The 13486-nt window shown below is 44.9% G+C and overlaps 1 protein-coding gene across 4 annotated transcripts in view; it reads right to left on the bottom strand.

The window, feature by feature from the left end:
- Positions 1-13486, bottom strand: part of NR1H3 (nuclear receptor subfamily 1 group H member 3) — a 41274-nt gene that overhangs the window by 11820 nt on the left and 15968 nt on the right. For 3 of the 4 annotated variants that reach the window (XM_090033101.1, XM_090033102.1, XM_090033103.1), the window contains 4 exons: positions 8433-8670; positions 3458-3724; positions 739-947; positions 310-489 (listed from right to left, as the gene is read on the bottom strand). In XM_090033101.1, the coding sequence (XP_089889227.1) occupies positions 310-489; positions 739-947; positions 3458-3724; positions 8433-8547 (771 nt within the window). In that variant the 5' untranslated portion in view covers positions 8548-8670. Of the gene's footprint in view, positions 1-309; positions 490-738; positions 948-3457; positions 3725-5491; positions 5600-8432; positions 8671-13486 lie in introns of those variants that run through there. The other variant, XM_090033104.1, reaches the window with a different exon arrangement.

Genomic DNA, 13486 nt, shown 5'->3' with positions numbered 1-13486 from the left:
TATAGATTATCAGGTCCTAAAGCACCTAACTACCCTTAAGGTGCACACCTTTTACTTAGAAAGCAAATACTGCCCCATCTGCTGCAATGGTCCCTGTCAAGAGTCTGTAACTGTAGTAGCTAGTAGCTCTTCAAAAAATAGTCCTCCCTTATTCTCTACAGTGCCCTATGCTAAAAGATGCTAGCATTGGAATACTGGTTTCTCACTTCTTCCTTCCCCAGAGAAGCTACTGAAACCAAAAGAAGAAGGGGTTCTCTGGTTGGGAGATTGGATCCTTTTCTTTTCAAATGGCTGGGGCTGGATTCTCACCTCTATGGTGGATGTCTTCAGCAGAGCAATCTGATCTTCCCTGGTGAGTTCCAGGAAGCCAGGCAGCTGCTTGGCAAAGTCCACAATCTCTTGCACAGAGATGATTGCAAGCTCTGTGAAATGAGCAAAACGTTGCTGCCTTGCCTCACGGTTATTAGGGTCTGGAACTTGTGGCCACGGCTGTAGGAGCAGAGAAGAGAGAAACAAGTAGGAGACGGAATGCTTGTGTGCAAGAGAAAGAAAGATGATACAAAAGACAAAAAGGAAGAGAAATAAAGAAGGCGGCACAGAAGTTACTGAGAAGCCCCTATCTGGCATTTTACCATAAAACATAGTCCACAACTCTTGCCCATCTTCCCACATGTACAACCCATAGTTCCAGCCTCCACTTTCAGTCTCTAATTTGGAGTCTACTCTCTCAGCCCGTACCGTCACTTTGAGCCGGTCTGTGAAGGAGCGCTGGTTACACTGCTGCTGAGCTGCCACAAGCTTGTCTATCATGTTTAACTGTTCGGGGGTCAGTTTGTATGAGGTACTTGGGGTCTGCAGGGGGTTTGTGCGTGTAACAACAGTGCGTGCCTGATCATCTTCCTGTTTCTTAAGCTTCTTCAGCCGGATCTGCTCTTCAGACAGAACACCTAGGGGAGAGAGAAAAAAAGAGGCAGCAGTAAAAGCAAACTCTGACACCAGAAGCAATAGAGTCCACTGTGTTCCTTTTGCCAAATCCTGAGAAACAGAAAGGACACCACTGTGGGTGACAGTAACAGGTATTTTTGCATATGCATGCATTCTACAGTTATGTAGTATATTGCAATGCATGTAATATAGGTAATAAGCAATAGCAGATAACATCATATTAAACCTGCCTTTCTGGTTCTAGTTTGTCCCATTGATTGTTTTGAACAGCCGTCCTGCAAAATAATCCACACATTCAACACAAAGGGCAGATACTACCTTTGTGCTATCCACACTAGTGCTACAACCATCCCACCAGCTTTCCCCTGAGCCCTTCCCAACAGATTCTTAAACTAATTGTCATGAACACTGTCCTATTTGCACAGGATTGTGTTTGTGGGTGGGAGTAGATTAAGTGTTATTGTTGGTCACAGTTATTTCCTTGATTTTGCTTTATTAGTTGCTTGTATCTGTCTGTGTTTTTCTCTAGCTTCCATAGGCAGGAATGAAGTGGGCCAAGCGTAGGAGGACAATCCTTGATGCTGCCCACTAGCAGTAGGCCAACGAACATACTGCTCAGGCATCTTGTGAAACCTTCTTCACTGGAGGTTTGCCAGAAGATAGATACCCATCTGTGATAGTTTAACAAGAGTAAATTCTGCACGTGTGCAGAGGGTTAGACCAGATGACCCTTGAGGTCTCAACCAGCCCTGTGATTCTATTATGCTATTTCTTACTAGAGCTAAGTCTGAAGAGAGATGCTTATAGAGGAAGCAGATATAAAATAACTTTGGATCTAGTGATCACAAATTGGTCCAGACTACACTAAATGGAAGGATATGCAAATCTATTTTGTAGGTAACTCATGTTTTTTATTCCAAAAAAGGCAGCTAATTGAGAAACTAGTTAGTAAAAGTCAACTGGGCTGATGAGCCCAAAGGATTTGCAGAAGAGATTTAGAACTTCTAATCAAAAGGTACCCAAATTACCTGGAGCTTTTATTTGAAGCAAGGGACAATAAACTTGGGAACAGTTCAAAATACAACAACTGGAAGAAATAGATAACCTCAAGAATGGTATTACGGATACACAAAAAAGCCTACAAAGAAAGGGAAAAAAGGAACTGACCACTACAGAACTGTGCGTCTTCTAGATCAGAAAGTGTAAGGATAAATATGAATTGTCAAATTTAGATACTGCAAATGAAGTGACCATAGTTATAACTCTTTAGCCATATTAATACACAGAGAACAAGGAATCAAGGGCCAATAGTTATAACTCTTTAGCCATATTAATACACAGAGAACAAGGAATCAAGGGCCAGTATGCAACAAGGATAGGGTCAGGATTAAAAAAAAAACAATTATCTTAATATGTCCCCAACATTATATTAATATCTTATTCCAGTTAGGACAAATGTTGAACCTGGAAGCAAGGTAGGATGGCTAAAATGGGTATGAGGCTCTGGAAATGCACTCGACACACTGCAAGACAGAAGCAAAACTCGAAGAGCTCAGTGTGCTCAAACTGAGGGTGTAAGATAACCTTCACCCCAGAACTCTGAAAGACGTGGCACATGCCACAAAAATCACAGATTCAATAGCAAAAGATTTTTAACAAAAATTGTCAAATTGGAGGTAGTGCCACATGCCTGAATAGTGAAGAGGGAAAAAAGCCAAAGAAGCAACTACAGGCCTGTTCATCTTAATTTGCTCTAAACAGTATGAAAAAGTCTTTAGAATAAATTTTGAAGAGAAAAATAAAAAATATGTATGCATATGGAAAATGGGACAAAATATAATGTTCTTTTTTTTGCGGGGGGGGGGAGAAAAGCCAGACTAACCCATGGATAAAATAACTGAAAATGAATTTTCTAGACAAGGGAAATGCAGTAGATTTAGTCTGTCTGGACTTCAGGAAAACATCCGATATAGTTCCATATGGAAAATTATTAGTCAAAATGGAGAAGATGCTGGTTAGTATAAGAATTGTGGGGTGGATAAGGAACTAGCTAGAGAGGAGGCAAACACAGGTTGTACAGAAAGGAGAACTCTGGTTGAAGGAAGTTTACCGAGTTTTTCAAGGATCAGTCTTGGGACCAATCTTATTTGATATTTTCATTAATGAACTGGTAACAAAAGAGAGTGATACCTGAAGTTGGGAGGCATTGTCAACCCAAAGAAGAATTAGAATATCCTACAGAAAGAACTGGATAATGCTGAGGAATGGGGTAATTAACAGAAATGGGATGAAATGTAATTGTAAATGGTACAGAACTATCCATTTATAGGATGCAAAAAAGTGAGAAGTCCTCTCTTATGTCAACTGTCCATGGCCTGGAAACAATAGAGGTTTTACAGTTGATTGCAGGATGTCTCTGAACCACTGATGTACTGTAGTTTTGTACACTTATTGCATACTTCCCACATGCCCCACTCCTCGCAACCTCACTGCCCCTATAGCCTGCACTCACACTGCTCCCGCATTCCTGCTTCCTGGCACTTCCGTAGACGGCACTCCTGGCACTTGCGGCGCATGTACATGTCCATCTCGCACTTGCCACCATTCTTGCAGATGTACTGGGCACCCTTGATGACACTGCGGCGGAAAAAGCCCTTACAGCCCTCGCAGCTCAGCACATTGTAGTGAAAGCCAGAGGCCTTGTCCCCACACACACTGCACACTTCATTTCCCAGCATCTTGGGGGCTGGACCTTTCTTTCGCTTCAGGGGTGGATTTTCTATAGAGGGGAAAGATAAGAATAGAAAGCGTCAGAGAAACAATGAGCTGTAAAGCTGGTTTGAAAGAGGCCAGGACCTCTGACTCTCTCCAGCAGCCATTCTCTCTGCACCCACAGCAACACAGATATGTCCTGTGCATCGACACCTACAAAACCCCAAGACCACTCACCCTCCTTCTGGAGCACGGCCTCTTCCTTTACCCAGACCCATGATGGATGTCATCCCTCACCCTAACCAAAGTACCCCAAACTCTACCTTTTTCACCCTGCATTTCTAAAACTTTCTGTGGATGATGAGGACAAAACTGCAACCTCTCTCAGTCCTGAGAGTTTTCCAACACAGAAGAGTTAAACTGTGTTCAGAGCAGAAACTTTTGCACTTTCTCCTCTCCATATGTCAGATACAGAGGGAGTGACCTTTAAGAGCACAGGAAAGGCACACTAAGAAGTTAAGCCCAAGTCTAAAAACCAAATCCTGAATCTCACAGCCAGTCTGTTTCCCCAAAAATCTGACTCTGGTGCTCTCAATCTTCATTCTACCCAGGGGACAGCGACAGATGACACGATAAAGAAATATCTGCACACATTCCTCAGAGCCACACAACCTCAGTGGGACAAAAATCCTAAACAGATAATAGGAAAATGACTCAGGAGCACAGGTGGCAGAAGGGGATGAGGCCTAACAGGGCTTAGGCCCCACAAATGCAGGCCAGCAGTAGGGCCGCAAGGCAGCCCGGTGGCAGGCTTTGGGCAGCTGCAGCAGGGGTGGGGAGGGAGTGGGTCTAGGCCTGGGGCAAGCGTTGCACAGCCAGTGGGGTGCGGGACTGAGCCGCAGCTCCTACTGCTACATGCACCCCAGGAAGCATGGGGGGGCATGTGCCCCAGATCTGTGCAGGGCAAGGCAGGCTGCAGCTTGCTGTGGGCTGGGACAAGTGCCAGGCTCTTCTGGGGAGGGGGTGCTGGGCCAGGCTGTGTTCAGGGTGGGTGGCAGCAGTACCAGAAGCAGAGTTACCCGGGAGGGGGAGGAGGAGGAGGAGGAGGAGGAGATGGACACAGCTGCTGCCACCCCAAAATTTGCCATAGCCCCTGCTCCCAGCACCACTGCCATATGCCCTCAGCACAGTCCAGCTGATCTCCACCCTGCTGGGAAGAGCCTGACACTGCCCCGGCCCCAGTCCACAGCTGCAGCCTGCCCTGCTTCGCACAGACCTGGGGACACACACTCCCCACCCCCCACCATGCTTCCTGGGGTATGCGTAGCAGTAGGAGTCGCAGCTCAGTCCCACACCCCACCAGCTGCGCAGTGCCTGCCCCCCAGGCCCAGGCCCAGGCCCACTCCCTCCCCACCCCTGCTGCAACTGCGAGAAGCTTGCTGCCAGACTGCCTTGCAGTCCTACCGCTATCCTGCATTTTGGGAAGCTAAGCCCTGTTAGCATCCGATCCGCCATCCTCCATGGCTTGTCTCAGGGCTGCCAGCAGTGTCTGCCTCACCCCAGCAGAGGGAGCAACTGTGGGGGAGCAGCTGGATGAGCTGCAGCTTCTCCCAGGGCTACCAACTCAAGCTGGGGCTTGTCTGGCTGATCCTCCAGCTGCTTCCACCAGCACTGCCTGCCTGTTTAGTCTATGGCCAAATAAGATTTGGTGCTGAATATCTTCAGATTCAGCCAAATAGAACAGAGACAGTGATTTGAATTTCCAAATCAAATCATCATCCCTCAGAATTGCCAAATGTAAATCCAAAATGAATACTTTCCACTTCACACAGACCTATTACCCGGATGCCTCTTAGGTTGATGATTCCAGTGCCTTGTGGTGATATTTGGGTCCTTCTTCCACGTGTCCCAGCTATTCCCATTTTTGGTCCTTTATTTCTAGTCATATCAGCTTCTGTTTTGTCCTCTATTGTAGCATTTAGTGATTTCTTCTACTCACCAGAGGCTATAGATTTGTAAAAGGTAGCATTTTATGAAGCCTTGAAGTTCACGTAGCAGGGTCTCAATTAGCCTCCCAAACTCAGCACCATGCACAAAGGAACCCTTTACACTGGTGTTAAGTACATATGGAGTTTAATTTGCAGGCACAGCTCCACTGGGTTATTTGCAGAGTTATGAAGGCCTATTATCCTGGTTTTAGTATCTTTGTTGTGTCCACCCATTTTGCTTGTGAAGCTGCTAAGACATCCGAGTGGCCAAACTTTGATGCCCAGCTCAGTAACTGTTATTCTTGTTTCTTGGAACATGTTGATTCTCCTGGTTTTAGTTTTTTCTACACTGATTTTTGATCCCAATAAACATGCACAGATCTAGGGTCACTCCCTTGGGCTCACAAATTTGAGGATCAGGTACAAGAGACAAAATGTAACATCAGGGTCCTCCAATCTGTTTAGGAGTCCACTGCATTCTATTAAAATATTCCACTTTTTTTCATTACCCACTCTGTTACCAGTAGGAAGATTACGGGTGACAAACATATCCCTGTCTGATGTGTGTAGTTACCTCAAATAGTTCAGTCAGTTTGCTATCATGTAATACTTTACATACATTTTCATAGTAACTCTGGATGATGCTCACAAATTTCTGAAGGGATCCCACTGTGACAACCTTTTATCCGACTATTCCATCTATTTTATCAGTACTTTTTGGAAGGCAATGAAATTCACGTAGAGTGGTGACTGCTATTCAGCTGGCCTGTGACATGGGGTTATTTCATTCACACATGATTTCTCATCAGAATGTTGCCTGTTCATGTCATTGCCTCAATACTTCTGCTTTCTTTACTCTGTCCAGGGCAGGGATGCTCAACCTCTGGCCCATGGGACTCCCCATGAGTCCAGAAATTTAATGATGGGAGCACAATGACACCATTCCCCCAGGAGCCACAGGGGCTCTAGGTCCTGCACACTGTATCTGGTGCCTGATCCCAGCATACAGGGCTGGGTGTGGACAGTGATGTGCCCCAGGGCCCAATCATATTTTGGTGGGACTATAAGGAGGCAGTACTGAGGTCCTGGGACCCAATCCCAAGATGTGGAGGGGGAAGATAGGAGGCGGCATTACTGGTGCCCACAACCCAATCATGGGGTAGGGAAGGGGCCGTGCCAAGCCTCAGGGGCCTGATCCAGCCCATAGATGTGCTCTGCACCACTCATCTGACCCATGAGGCCCAATAGTTGAATAGCACTGATCTAGGATAATATGTAAACACTTGACTTGGGATGGAGAGCCATTCACTGTCCTCAAAGTTTTTGCATTGACTGAGGTCTTCTTTCTTTGGCAGCTTCACTACATAAATAGTTTTTTCACTCGATTTTCATAGATTTCATAGACATCAGGGCTGGAAGGGACCTCGGGAGATCATCGAGTCCAGCCCCCTGCCCAAAGGGCAGGAAGTCAGCTGGGATCATAGGATCCCAGCAAGATAAGCATCCAATTTACTCTTGAAGGTATTCAGTATAGGTGCTTGAACCACCTAAGCTGGCAGACTGTTCCAGACCTTGGGGGCTCGGACAGTAAAGAAATTCTTCCTTATGTCCAGCCTGAAACGGTCTTGCAGGAGTTTATAACTGTTCGACCTCGTCATCCCTTGGGGCGCTCTGGTGAACAAACGTTCCCCCAGATCCTGGTGGTCACCCTTGATAAACTTATAGGTGGCCATCAGATCACCCCTGAGCCTGCGCTTTTCCAGGCTAAAGAGTCCCATGGCTCTCAGCCTGTCATCGTAAGATCTGTTTTCCTGACCTCTGATCATACGCGTGGCTCTCCTCTGGACTCTCTCAAGCTTCTCCACATCCGTTTTGAATTGTGGAGCCCAAAACTGGACGCAGTACTCCAGCATAACTGCTTTCTATACTTCCACTTCACTGACTGATCCTAGTTCAGCTTATATATAAATCCTCTCTGACTACTGAGCTGAGTTGGCCATTTACTAATTGATTACAGTTTTACTTCCATAAATGTAGTTGTTCTGATGTCTTAATTATTAAACTGGCTTGACAGTCCTGGACTGCTTCTTTTTGGTAACTGTCTGGTATACTATGCCATGTCTTCATATGTCTCTCCAAGGTGGCATTCTGTACAACAGCTACCATTTTGTCTATACAATCTAGCTTGCCCTGCCTGACATCTTTCTAGCCTTTATTCTTTCTGGTATACCCCTCCTGAAGTCATTGTTTTTGTATTCTTCTTATCTGATAAAATTTCAATTTGATTTCATGACCTTGTGCTATTTTCTGCTATGTATCTTCAGACACTCATTCTTTTTTAAGTTTGATCTGTCTGAATTGCAGTGTTTCTTTGTAGGTTTTAGTGGAAGTTTCTTTCACCCCATTTCTATTTGCCTCCTAATCTCTCATTTGCAGATACAGATACCTGGTACTGGCTTGCTAATGTAATACTAAATTGTTGTGTAGCTGTCACCTGTTGTAGTTTAGCAATGTGATATAACATAGGCACCTTTTTATTCTATTTTCTTTAATAGAAAAAAAGACAGGAGTGGGTCCCTTTTATACTCTATGGCCTCAACCATAAGGGGACAATATCAAGCCCAGGTATACACAATACATTAGATTTAAAGACCTCCTGGAGAACTCCCACCAACTTCTAAGTCCTTTCTTACTCCCTGTCACCAGCAGCCCTGAGCATTATAAATCAGTTTACAATTCCTTGAGCACCTTCGCGCTGTGTGTATGTAACAGACTGTCAAATCTTACCTGTATGCTCTGATGGGTTCTCTGAACTAGAGAAAAGTGAAAACCCTTCCTCCATCTCAAATACACTTGCCACCCTCTTCCCATGATCCTGTGTGGCGAGCTGTGTGGGACCCATGTAGGTTGTACAGAAGGGCTTGCTGTTATCGTATCTCCTGCAGCATTGTTACTGCCGAGCAAGGGGCTGTAGCTGGGTTCAAGGTTGTGAGGCTTGTTTTGTTGCTTAACTGACAGGAAGTGCCTGTGGAGAATGAAAGAAGCAAAAAAAGGAGAAAATTCAACCAGTGAAGGTACCGAATCTCAAAGCCCTTTTGGATATAGATGTGTTACAAGCCCACTGCACTTCAAGGCTCTGCTTAATCATTCAGGCAGAGAAAAGCTTAACCTTAACTGAATATAAGGAAAAGTAAAACCAGGAAACCCTTGAGACTAACCCCTCTGCTTAGCTCCAGATCATGTACTGCAGTAGGACAGACTTTCACTTACCACACACGCTACCATGAGATCTCAGTCCTAGCCTCTCCGTGTGCGAGAGGAAAATTCCAGCCCCCCCCTTCTCTCTGGCCTCTGCTGAAACCATTGGGGGGGAAGCACTAATCAGCTGTATTGGATTTTAACATGCCTAGAAGAGTTCCCAGAACACGACAAAGAATGCATGTTCCTCAGTTATGTGACAGTTTACCTCATGTTACAATTATATTACTTTCTCCTAGTACTGTCAGTACCCCTATACTGCTCTCAACCTAAGTGCCCCCTCTCCCCTCCAAGCTATAGTAGGAAATTAAACTCTTACACTGTATCTATGGAAAGTGACTATGCCATCTTCAGAAAAATGCACTGATCACCAAAAGGTGCCTTCCAAATACCACCCTTCCAGACACTTCAAGAATGCACCAAAATCCATAACTGCAATGTATCTTTTCTAATCTCCGTTTAATGAGCTGACCATCAGGATACAGCCATACTGTGTAAAGGAGCTAATCACATTTCTCAAATGACTCATCTATACCGGGGTTCCCAGCCCCTGAGCCGCAGCCTGGTACCAGGCCATGAAGGGTTGACAGCCACGGACCGGAAGTGACCGCAGACCGGCAAACCGCAGACTGGAAGCAACTGGCATACTGCAGACCAGAAGCCAACCCTTTTACGGATAATAATTTACTGGCTGCCCACAGCATGCCAGTCCCTGCTGGTCTGCAGTTTGCCTGTCCTCGGCATAAAAAGGCTGAGGACTGGCAAACCCCTGATCTATATAAAAAGCTGCACAAGTTTAAGTACATGAATTTCTAATGAGTCAAGTTAAACCAGTGCAACCCCCCCAACACGGATATTGCTAAACTAATTCAACTTCATCTCACAGAATCATGACCCCCCAAAGGTCACCTGGTCTAATCCTCCTATGAATTCAATGGCTTACTAATAGAAGCTAAAGGGTTCAAGTGATTTAAAATGTACCTACATTAAGGATCTGTGCTATTTCAGATAGATTAAAAGGAAAAAAAAAAAATCTAGTGAAGCTAGCACAACTTTTGTAGGATAGCTAAAGATAAAGCAATTTTCCTAGAAACCATAACCTCATGCTATGAGAACTAGAGCCGTCAAACATTCAACATTTCATCTCAGTGTATCTCCTGAACTCCTGTCTGGTTCCCTTATGTTCTGCCAAATGATGAATGCAAGGTGTGCTCCACCCAAAGGCCATATCAATTTGCATGACCTGTGGAAATAAGACTTTAGACTGAATATGGAGCCTGCAAGGAATACAGAGCCCTTCTGTCTTTGAGGCACACATTCACTACATTTTGAGTTATCTAAGAAAAAGACAGTTCAAAAGAAATGCAATGGCAGCAGTAGGGAAACTCCTGAACTGTCAGAAAGAATAAAGTAACCCTATATGCAGGATCACAAGCTAAAGTACTTGGTCCTGGGATTAAAGGAAGAAGGCTTCCAGTGCCCAAAGGCACAAAAGCAGACAGTACAAACTTGTTTGCAAGCTACTCAGATATAAATGCTAGCAGAAGGCTTTGGTGGGTATATCTGGGGATGGGAGCTCAAGATGAAAGAATCCCACACTTACAGTGTGCTCTTGGCCCCATGTAGACTCAGTGGTACAGCTGCAAGCAGCGTCTCCAGGCATGTCTGGGTTTGAGATGCAGAAGAGTGAGTACATTTTACCCTGAGGAGACAGTCTGCTGAGTACATCTCTACACAACAGAATTCATTCAAATATTAGTTATTTGAAAGAGTTACCACACAGCTCAGAGTGACACCGCATGTATTACTAGAGGAAGGGACAATTTTGCACTTGAGGAACTGAATGACAACACTCAGGTCCTGCTGCCTTCAATTCAATGACTAGGCAGTCTCAGCACAGCCATGAACTGCTATATATGCCAGAATGTAGGGAAGAGGGCCGGACACCCAGAGCCAAAGAGGAAGACATGGAATATTTGCCTGGTGACATTTCCAAAGAGATCGCATTAATGAATGAAACAAACCAAATCAGAGAGGTAGAATTAAACTTGCTGTCAGCTAAACATTTTCAGTGCAAAGAAGGCTGGGTTTGTTTTTTTTCTTAAGACATGAAGTTTCCCTACAATACTCAATTAGTTTCCGGTCATCCACAGAATAGGGGTAGGGGGAAAGCAGTGGATCTGATATAGGGACGGTGAACTCATCTGAGAGCAGAGATATTACAGACAAGCTTCCCCCAGGGCACAGCATGTTTCTTTTCCCTTCGTAGATCCAGTAGCAGCCTCAGGGTGAGGATGCCCAACTTAAATACAAACAGTAGCACCTGTTTACTGGGTGGGGAGGCTGAATCAGCAGTTTCATCACAGAAGGCCTTCTGGGACAGCTACAGCAGCTATGGCCAGACAGCCCTGGCAGTGCGACAGCAGCAGGTGCCAGACAGATGGGAAGGCAGTGTGACTGGAGTGGCAGAGCTGATTTCCATTTGAAATGTTTTTAAATTCTCTGTCCCAATGCCTCTTCCCTGAGGCCGTACTCAGGCTCAGCTTGCAGGGATGTTAACAGAGCACAGCCAAATAAGGAGCCTCATACCTCAAAACCAACCCAAATTTTTCCATTCCACTTGCTAACAACAGGACAGGCAACACACCCTTCACCTCACCACAGCCTGAGGCCAATCCTATCAGGAGCAGGATTTCTACTACCCTCTACAAGTCATGAGGAACTGCTGCAGGAAAACACCATGAAGATTTAAGCACACATTTTCAGAGCTAAAGCTCACTCTTTCTTTTGTATGAGCCATCAGTTTGTTAGAAGTGCAAGTACCTAGAGTTGCAATGCAAACTCAACTACAGGTGTAAAAATACAATGCAAACTGTACCTGCAAAAGGGAACTGTACAAGCAGCTGTGCTATCCCAATCCCCAGTACCAGTTCTGGAAAGCAGAGCTGGAAAAATGTCAAAAGATGGGGCAGCGCCTTGCTTCCAAACAGCTTCCAGAACAATAATGCAGTGAGGACAGACTCCAGTGAAGGAGTACCATTAGGTTTGCCTTAGTGCATCTGTTTTCTCTTAGCCCTAATTGTTCGCATCTGAAAACAGGCACCAAACACTTACAAAATGAATTTGCAGCAGCTCCTGCCCCCACCTCTCCTAGAGATGACCGAACAAGTCAGAGACCAAAGGTTCCAAACTCAGCGCTCCGGCTACAGTTTGAAGCGCAAGTGTCACAAAAATATCAGGATACAAGCCAAAGCATCCAGTCCTGGCTCCTGCAGCAAGTGCTCCCAACCTTCCTGCCCTCTAGAAACATCCATCTCATCCTCCAGCCAAAACCCTCCTCAAAAATCAGGGAATCTCTCCTCCATTCATTCTAGAAGCCTCTCATTTTACCTATAGTCAGGAAGCCTGAGCCTAGACATCTTTCAGAAGTGTTGCTTAGGCTTTTGGCCAACAATGGTAGGTTGGGATACTGTTCAGGGGTATTCTGTTTTATGTTGACAGTACTTACTTTTCAAATTGTAAAAAATCTCCTGTTTTTATAAGTTACTTTGTTTTCTTATTATAAACCACTCTGAGCCTTTGTTGGGAAGGGTGGTATATAAACCAAATCAATCTATCACAAGCCCTAGAGGCAGGTCTAAATTTTATCCCCTGACCTCAAGGGAGATAAATAAAGCGACACGACCTTTGGTAGCACAGCGTATACACAATAAGCCAGGCAGACCAGATGCAATCACAATGACTTCTCTGTACTAAGCATGTCTGCCCTCCCCCGATCCTCAGTTACACAAATTCCCCTGTCCTTCCTGGAAGGACCACTGCATACTGAAAAAAATCTTAGTCCCCAAAGCTACAAGCCTTCCTCAGCAAGCATAAATCAGGATTTTCTTTAATGTGACACTTCCAGGCAAGAGCTCTTTTAAACTTGGGAAATGGTGCTATCAAAACAAGAACGGGAGCACGAGTCGGCAAAAGCTAGAAGAACCTCTTATTTCCCAATGACAAATACTCAGAAGAAATGCTGGAGCTTTTCAGAAAGATTTTAACCACAAGTATGCCTATCTGCCTTTGCCCAGGTTAGCAGGTTACTTGGAAGTGCATTCTACTGTGCATCTGCAAGACTACTTTGCAGCTGTGCTTCCATTACAGATTTTTGCCTATGGTCCATAGGATTATGCCTTTGCATTGTACTACTGTGTAAATGAGTAGCGCACAAGTGCATGCGATAGGGAGACCTAGCCTTCAATGCAGATACTTAAGACATGAATCCAAATCTTGTATTTAGGCTCCTTCCACAGTTGCTGACATGTACTTCACATGTACCCTAACCCTAACGGTTGACATGATCCTAAATATGAAAGCAAGACCCACAATACTTCAGAAGAATCTTCCTTGAAATCACATTTGAGGTATTGCATTAGGGCTTAATGTTACAGCACTAGGCTGACAGAGCAACCAGAAAGGACATTCAGTTACACTTGTTCCCTCTTAGTCCAAGAACAGCTGATGCCAGGATGACCCAAATTTCTGTTCTATTAACCAGGAGGTTTTCACGAACTTCCTAAAAGTGCTTCTTCTGACCC

The sequence above is a fragment of the Crocodylus siamensis genome, chromosome 2 (genome assembly GCF_052110815.1).
Source record: "Crocodylus siamensis isolate JL-2025a chromosome 2, ASM5211081v1, whole genome shotgun sequence".
Lineage (NCBI taxonomy): Eukaryota > Metazoa > Chordata > Crocodylia > Crocodylidae > Crocodylus > Crocodylus siamensis.
Note: the sequence above shows the minus strand (reverse complement) of the source record. Positions and strands in the feature narration are given on the sequence as shown.